Below are 8450 nucleotides of genomic sequence, written 5' to 3'. Positions count from 1 at the left end.
CTTATTTACTCCTTCAAGTCCACTAATACTTGAATGAAGTTAGTATGACTATAGTTGGCCTTCTAGCAGAAGCTGAGAAAACTGCCAGATCACAAAACCAGGATGCAAGAGAGTATGTGTGTGTGAGAAGGTATTTGACAAAAGGTAGCTTTTCAGTGGAACTGCTGCATCTTAAACACATCACTAACTGTAAGATTTTTCCACTGTTGTTCACTCTTATGTCCATACAAAGCTATTTGGCAAAATGTTGCATTATATAATTAATGTATGTGGTAATATCTGTGTGTGATGAAAGACCTAATATTGTAAGATACATTTTCCAACCAGAGTACCTACTGAGCACATCCCAGAGTGAAGACACAGTTGTGTGTACATCAAGGTACTCATAATGCTGCATTTTACTCCTCTGAATTGCTGATCTATCTATTACCAGCCTAGTTATGTTACAGTTTGGGGCTCATGGGGAAGAATGTGGCTTGCCAAGTGAGTCACTTCAGTGTTGATTTCTTGGTGATTTGCCAGGTAAACATCTGTGCCAAGTTTAGTTTCTCACATGATCAGGAAGTGATACAGGAGGATGCACTGAGGACTTCCCCAGCCATCTCCCCTCAGCACCCTGACAGGAATGTGCCAATTGTCTTGTGCTTTGAAGAGGAAATTTTCAAAGGCACATAGGGCTAAGTCTCCTACAGAAATCACTGAGATTCCCTGTGAGCATCTGATGTTTTCCCTTTTTCATTTCCTTTCATGCTCAAATAATCACATTTTTCAAAGAAGCTACCCAATCCCTGAGCATGTGTCCTCCTAGGAAAGCTTGCTTACCTGATGGCATTTACTCCCTGTTACTTCCCTCTGTGTGTATTAGTGTCACTGTTTAATTTCCCCTGGGATTATTTGTGTGGAATTAAGTACTGAGCTTACTTCGGTGGGCCAAGTTGGCATCATACCTTTGAAACAACCTGTGAGTGCTTCTGCAGTAGTGGAAATGACAAGCATCAGCTTAAATGCAATTACTGTGTAAAGTTTCAGATTCCTTTTACACGGTTTGGAAAGAAGTGAGGGAGATCATTCAAGTTGATCTCATGTGGAGAGCTCTTCAATCGTTGTGAATCCTCCTGTGAATCCCTGTGATATGAGGGGTTGGAGGTTTTTTTTTTCCATTTTCAGAGATTAAAATTAGGTGCAAAGAGATAGTTCTTTTGTGCTCAGATGTGTGCCCATACCCATGTGGGACCAGCCACCAGAAAAGAAAATTTTCATACCGTCACTTAACTATGATGTGATTTTCAAAAATCAGTTTTTTTTTTTTTTTTTTTTTTGAGAACTTTCACATAACATAGACATCATTTCATTTCTGTATTTAACACATGCAGAAAACACTTTACATGGTATTTGCCATTGTAAATACTACAAGGACTTCATTCACTTCTCAAACATGGTTGAACGGTAAATTTTACAGGTGTTTCTTTTCCCAGACATCTCTTTTTATTTCCTTCTATCGTGAATACATGTTTCTTATCTTTCAGAAATTATCTTTGGAATGGGACAGTGTGTCTGGGGTAGAAGTTCTTTAAAAAGAAGAACATGGACTTGTTATTTACCAAGTAAAGTCTTGCAGGATGTTTTTTTGCAGGAATATTTATGCCCATCTGCTGTTTGGTACTTTATGACAGCTAACTGTCACTTAGGCTCTTCAACCTCTCAAGAGTCTGGAGATTTTTTGCTTTTTGAAACACTTCATCACTCTGTCAGTAAATAAACAGAGTGGGTCCACTCAGCTATATTTGAGCATTCCTGGACTTGGCACTTATTTTGCTAGAAGACAGAAGTCTGTCTGCCACTGCAGATAGTTTATTTGATCCCATGTCAATCACCTATTTTGAGTTTATAGGACTTTGTCTTAATTTTTTTCCTTTAATGCTTTTAGGGGTTCTTGGTTTACCTTTGCAATCTACTGAGTTCTAAAATGTAAATCAATCTAACTTACCTAGGCTGCAAAGAATCTTTCCTGGGTGCTTTTCTGCCACATTTGTCTATGGAAGCACAGAATAATGTATTTCAAAATCATGTATTTCTCTTGACATGACTTACTGTGTTTCAGCTCTTCTCATCAGACTAATACTGAAATATAGAAGCTGTGGCTTAGCCTGCTTAGCATGAGGAACATCCCCAGTTGCAGTAGCTGTCCATTAGAAACGTCTGCCAGAGAACTGAAACTGCCATTCTTCATTTGTCCTTCTATGGCTCTTCTTCCTCATTTTTTCCCCAATTTTTCTTTCAGCTCCTTTATAAAAAAACCCTAAACCTTGATGAATTTTGGGGTTTTTTTTCCCCCATCATTTATTTAAGGCCAGTGTAAGTTAAAAGGAAAAATATAAATTTTGTTGGCTGCATATGTTTTAATAAGGGCAGAAAAGCCTCTGTCGCCAGGGCCTAGGAAAGAGAACGTCTGGAAATCGAAGGAGATTCTGACACAGTGTATGTTTCTAAGAGTACGAAACAAATGTGTAAGTGAAAGTGAAGCTACTGCTGAACATAAAGTTTATCGCTGTTGCTGGGCAATGGCTTACGCCTGCTTCAGGCCTGCTGTGAACTTGGCCAGACAAAATAGGTGGAAGGGCAGAAGGTGGGGAATGTCTGCATCCTATTATGAATTGGAGGAAATGACTGTCTGCACTCCGTGCACTGGTGGGCTCCACATCCTGCTGGCAGGCTGGATAGCGCTGTAGGACACTGAAAAAGAAGTGGTGACTTGTCAGCTTTGGTGTTTAAAATAACTACTAGGGATGAGAAGAAGTTCCTTAAAAATATGCTGTGGCTTTTCTCTTGGTTTTCTTAATCTAACTGGAAATTTTCTGCTTTCTTTCAGGAGCATTTTTCCTCTGAAAACATTGCTGCTAAAAAACTCCAAACAGGAGGAGTAAATCCAGTCAGGCTGTCAGGTCACTGGCTCAGTGTAACGGTGCTTTCATGAGGTAACGTTGGGCCAAAGTCAACTTTTCTTTCTCCTTTGTAAACCTGCAGCCAAGCAATGGGCCAGAAAATCTCAGGGAGCATAAAGTCTGTGGATGTGAGGGAGCCCCCTTATAGACCTGTGAAACGAGAGCTGAGAGGCCCAGATTTCTGCAAGCCAGCACGACTGGACATGCTGTTGGATATGCCCCCTGCCAAACTGGAGGTCCAGTATAAACATGCTTGGAACAACGAAGATCGCTCCTTAAATATATTTGTAAAGGAAGACGATAAACTGACTTTCCATAGACACCCAGTTGCCCAAAGCACAGATTGCATCCGGGGCAAGGTGGGCTACACGAGAGGCCTCCACGTCTGGCAGATCCACTGGCCCACGAGGCAACGGGGAACTCACGCTGTGGTGGGTGTCTCCACGGCCGAAGCTCCTCTGCACTCGGTGGGATACACATCGTTGGTTGGGAGCAACAGTGAGTCGTGGGGTTGGGATCTGGGGCGCAACAAACTCTACCACAACTGTAAAAACCAGCCTGGGGTCACATATCCTGTCTTTTTGGAACCGGATGAGTCTTTTGTACTCCCAGACTCCTTACTGGTGGTTTTGGATATGGATGAAGGGACGCTTAGCTTCATGGTCGACGGGCAGTATCTTGGAGTGGCCTTCAGAGGACTAAAAGGGAAAAAACTTTACCCCATAGTCAGTGCAGTTTGGGGGCACTGTGAAATTACAATGAGATACATCAATGGACTTGACCGTAAGTGTTCCTGTATTTCTTCATTACAGTGTCTTTCAGCTTTTCTCGTTTAGATTTTCTTTATCCTTTTGCTGGGGACAGTGTGCTGGGGGGAGCAGACACTCCTCTACGAATGAGTAGATTGCATCCCATATCTGCTGCCCACAACTAATACATCTCAGTTGTGTCTCATAATGATGGTACAGATTGTATCAAAATATCTTCCTTTTTGGCAAGTAGAGTGGCAAGAAACCCAAGGCAAGAAAGAGAACAGGCTGAGAAAAAGATATTGAGAAACTTTCTGGGTATATTTAACAGTAAAACTCTTGTTTACTGGAGGATATGTTTTAAATCTGTGGTTTCCAAATAGGATTTGCAGATCCTGTAAAAATTTCCTGTAGTAGTGGAAACTCTTACATGGTGTGCATAAACATACTTGAATGCAGGCCAGGAGGCTTTCTTTCTGTAGTTGCCTTCCCAGGACCCTCAGAAGCAGCTGTGGATCCCCAAGAATCTGGGAGCTCAGGTCAAATAGTGCTTTCAGCAGTTTTTCTGAAAGAGAGCTCTGTTCCTTAGCTCGTTGCAGAAGGTGCTCTCTCAGGGCATTTTCTTCTCTAGGGATCCGGGTTTTTGGGTAAGTGTTATGCTGTTTCTGATCTAAAGTGGTAATAAGAAATGAAACTATTATGCAGTAAGGAGCAGGATGTTGCTGCCGTGTCCTTGAACTACTGGCCCACCAGAAGATGAGCTGCAGAACTGTTCCTCTCCCTGCTCAGGAAGATGTGTGCTCTGCTGGGTCTGTGTGTTCAGTCCTGCCCAGTTATTTACCATCAGGTTCTCTGCTGCTGAGAGGTGGGGAATGGAAGGCTGGACAAGGGAGTAGATGGAACATTGTTCTTAAGACTGTATTATCTGAGCTGTAGGAGAAACTACAAATACAAATATATATATATATTTATTAATGAAAAATAGATGACTGGTCAAAGTTTTCATTTTTGGGGTGTTTTGAATGAAACTTGGTCTTGTAAAAAGAGTAAGAGCAAGTGTACAACACCTGCCTTTCAGTCAGTAATTTCTAAAAGAATTTACTATTCTTTTCAATTAAGATGGAGTGGTCTAATTTGTTTTTCTGTCAAAAATTAATTCTCTGCTCATTAGCCTTACATCTGACATACCAAGTAGAAACATAATTAAATAACTTGACCCTGTTTAAGATTACCTTTTCACAAACATCTGTAATAAGCAGGGGAGGAAAGACTTTTTATCCACAGAAGCCTTGTAGGTTATTACATCTAGATGCTAAATGGCAGCTTCCCAAGTGCTTTCATATAGGGGAATATCCAAGGATCCTAAGTATTTTTCAGTTACTCAGACATTGCAGACTGATGTGCTGACAGTCTTTACTTTGGATGGTGGGGGAGAGAGTTTGCAAACTGAATATTTATTTGCGAAAGCAATTTTTATAATGCTGTGAATATCTGCCAAACTAAGCAAAATACAGCTCAGCTCGATTCACCACGTCCACACAAGGAATCATTCTGCATTCCTTCTGTAGCCTTCACAGGGCTGCTCAAGGGAGCTCTAGAAAGACAAAAACACAGGAGGAGGATGTGAGTTTGGTAGAAATTATAAAATAGAAGGGGCTAAGTAGAGAAGGATAGCTGTGGTCTGTGAGATGGCAGAGAGAAAAGTTCCCATCCGGTTTCTCGTGGGATAATTTTGCTTGAAGAGGCCAGATAGCTTCCCAAACTCTCCCTGAGAATGTCAAAGCCTCTATTTTATTTTTTTTTTAAACACGTGAACCCGTGGATAAAAGTTAACTTGTAAACTAAACTTCTATGTAGGCCTGAGTGTTAATCTGATCATGTGAAGAGGAAGTTTAAAGCCACTTCGCCGTGGGGCAGTTTGACATCCTGGAATCACATCATTTGTTATCACATGTTCACTGATCCATCGCTGTCCTGTAACAAAAACAGCATTCAAGAAACCAAAGTAGCTTGTTTAGCTGGTGCTCCAAAGCAAACACTGTCTCTTCTCTGCTAAAGGTGTTTCTATCCAGCCAGTCCTTGTGTAACTGCAGGTTTGGTCATGGCACTCTTCATGTTTGCTCTCATTATTACAGGTTTTTATACTCGCTTGTTCTTGTGAAAATTGGAGTAGATCTTGAAGAACAGTTGCGTTCACAAATTTAAATACATTTGAACTTACATATGTGTGTGTGTGTGTGTGTGTGTGTGTGTTGCTGTTGCTTGTTTCCTTTTAACCTTACCAATTCTCTTTTTTTTTTTCCCCCCTGAATTTTTCCCTCCCTCTCTTCTCTGGGAGTATCTTACACTGCTGAGTGCAGCTTTTAGTAGATCTGGCCACAACAACTTAGCTGTTTTTGAAACTGCTGTCAAATAGTTCCTTGTAACTTGCTATTTAGTGATTGATGGTTGCTGCTCAGAATGCATACCACAGCTCGCCATGGTTGCTTGTGTGGTGTCCTACAGAGCAACTGGAGACCTCAACTGCAGGGATTTCTAGTGTTTTCAATACTTGCAGCTTAAATAGAAGACCTCTGAATACTTTAAAGGCCCCATGTATTTCAGTTGCCTGGCAAAGAGTGAAAGGCGTGCCGGAATGGAAGAGTGAAAGGCTCAAATGATGGGCTTGTGCAGCTGCAATGGACTTAAACATATGTCCCTGTGGTAGAGACGATGCAGCCTTTGAAGTATGTTAATTACTGCATAGATGGCAAATTCACAGAAGGATAAGGCTGCAGGTCAAAGATCAAGAACCTGTGTGCCCTCTGGACTCTGGATATTGCTCCTAGAATAATGCTGTAGTTAAAATCAATCGTAATAGTTCCAGCTGCATCTGGTACCCAGAGCATTCTGCTTCAGAAACTACTTTGAGCATCATCATGATCGGTGACTTTCACAAGATTTTTTTTTTCCTCGTATTTGAGAGACTTGGGGTTGCAAATATTTGTCAGGGTTTGGGAGGGAAGGCAGGGGGACAGGATGGATGCCAAGTTCTTCAGAGGACAGACTTCTTTGATCAAATGCTGTCAGTATTTATCACTCTGATGTTTATCGTAAGTTGAACAGAATTTTACATCAGCTTTCCAACTCATTGCCTACTGCAATAATTAAAACTCTAAATAACATAAATGCAGTATGTGTTATTTTTCAGATCAGGGTATGTGCATGTTTACAAAAAGCTAAGCTATTTATATCTGGTGTCTGATGAAGAATCCTGAGCACTACTTATAGACTGGAACAAAGAAATGGCAAGTACTTCTGTGTAAATGTACATTGCAGATCATGACTGATCCATTAGTATTTGTGTGTTTAAACAAAGTCTTGGGAGAACAATATGACAGTTCTGTGGTAGAAAACTTGGTCACTGAGTAGGTGAGCTGAACTCATTACAGTTCTTTCACTAACACTTGCATAACCCTTACATGATTTTGAAAATAATTGTCAAGCCCAGGGAGCCAGAAACATTTGTCTTGGAAGAGAAGACTACTTGCAAATGGAATTTATGGAGAAATTTGTCTGTATGTGTTCATATTTTGACCTGCATATCCTTCTTTCAGTATTTGATGCTCACCAGCTCTGCCATGGAACAGAACCCCAGTTTTAACACCTCTCTTTGCATCCCCAAATGAAATAGAAGTATTATTGAAAGTATGTTCTTCAGACTTACCTACAATGAATGACAAGGTGGGCTAAAGCAATGATCCAAAGTGGAATTTGCACTCCTGTTTTTCGGTACCAGCAGCCTGTTCACGGTGCCTGCGAGTGAGCTGATGCAAGTGTAAAGCTGAGAATGTTGGCTCAGTTCAGGGAGTTGTATCTGTTCCTATGTAGAGGCCCAGGAAGAGAAGTTCATGTTTCTGGATCCTGGATTGCCTGAGGGAGGGGTGATCCCTTCTGCTTCTGCCTCTTTTGGCTGCTGGGGCACCTGCAGCCCACTGGGCCATGGGGTTGTTCTGCATCACACGTGTGGAGAGGGAGGGAGGAGAGGCTCAAGGCACATCTGCTCTGTTTGCTGGTACAGCTACAGAAGTTTTGGGGTGTGGGATATGTTCACAACATTTGCTCTTAGCTGTGCAGGAGACCACAGTGTAACCCCTGAATCTCTTTCAGACCTTAGGCTCTGTGTGTTTAGCATTTTGAAATAAGGAGGATGTTTCTAAGATAAAAAGACAACTTTGGAGCTATGCACAGCTTCTTTCCTCTTTCCTACCCTTCTCAGTTTATTTTAATTTGCATTAGTCTGTGTCTAACATACTACAATTGCTAATTATAAATATGCTCTCTTCCCCTTGGAGGCCTTTTTGCTATAAAGAAATCTAAGTCAAAACTGTGGAATTGTTAACTACCATGGGAAATACATAATCTCTCATCAGACTCTGGGTTTTCCTTCAAATGGATTTCAATTAAATTTTTAAAACGGATATGGGGTTTTGTTTATTTAAACCTGTTTTATGCTATTTATATGACTCTGGAGGTTGCAATAGAAATTATGTACCCTGAAAATCCATAAAGAAATCTAAGTCAAAACTGTGGAATTGTTAACTACCATGGGAAATACATAATCTCTCATCAGACTCTGGGTTTTCCTTCAAATGGATTTCAATTAAATTTTTAAAACGGATATGGGGTTTTGTTTATTTAAACCTGTTTTATGCTATTTATATGACTCTGGAGGTTGCAATAGAAATTATGTACCCTGAAAATCCAGTGAAACCTTAGA

General features: G+C 40.9%; 1 protein-coding gene across 1 annotated transcript in view; it reads left to right on the top strand.

Moving 5' to 3' along the window:
• Positions 1-3031: 3031 nt before the first annotated feature.
• Positions 3032-8450, top strand: part of LOC103799983 (SPRY domain-containing SOCS box protein 4-like) — a 60259-nt gene continuing 54840 nt past the window's right edge. Inside the window, exon 1 of the mRNA XM_009072342.1 lies at positions 3032-3725. Coding sequence (XP_009070590.1) covers positions 3032-3725 — 694 coding nt within the window. The remainder of the gene's footprint in view (positions 3726-8450) is intronic.

This window comes from Acanthisitta chloris, unplaced genomic scaffold, assembly GCF_000695815.1.
Source record: "Acanthisitta chloris isolate BGI_N310 unplaced genomic scaffold, ASM69581v1 scaffold26763, whole genome shotgun sequence".
NCBI classification, from domain to species: domain Eukaryota; kingdom Metazoa; phylum Chordata; class Aves; order Passeriformes; family Acanthisittidae; genus Acanthisitta; species Acanthisitta chloris.
This window is presented reverse-complemented; position numbering and strand designations above follow the sequence as displayed.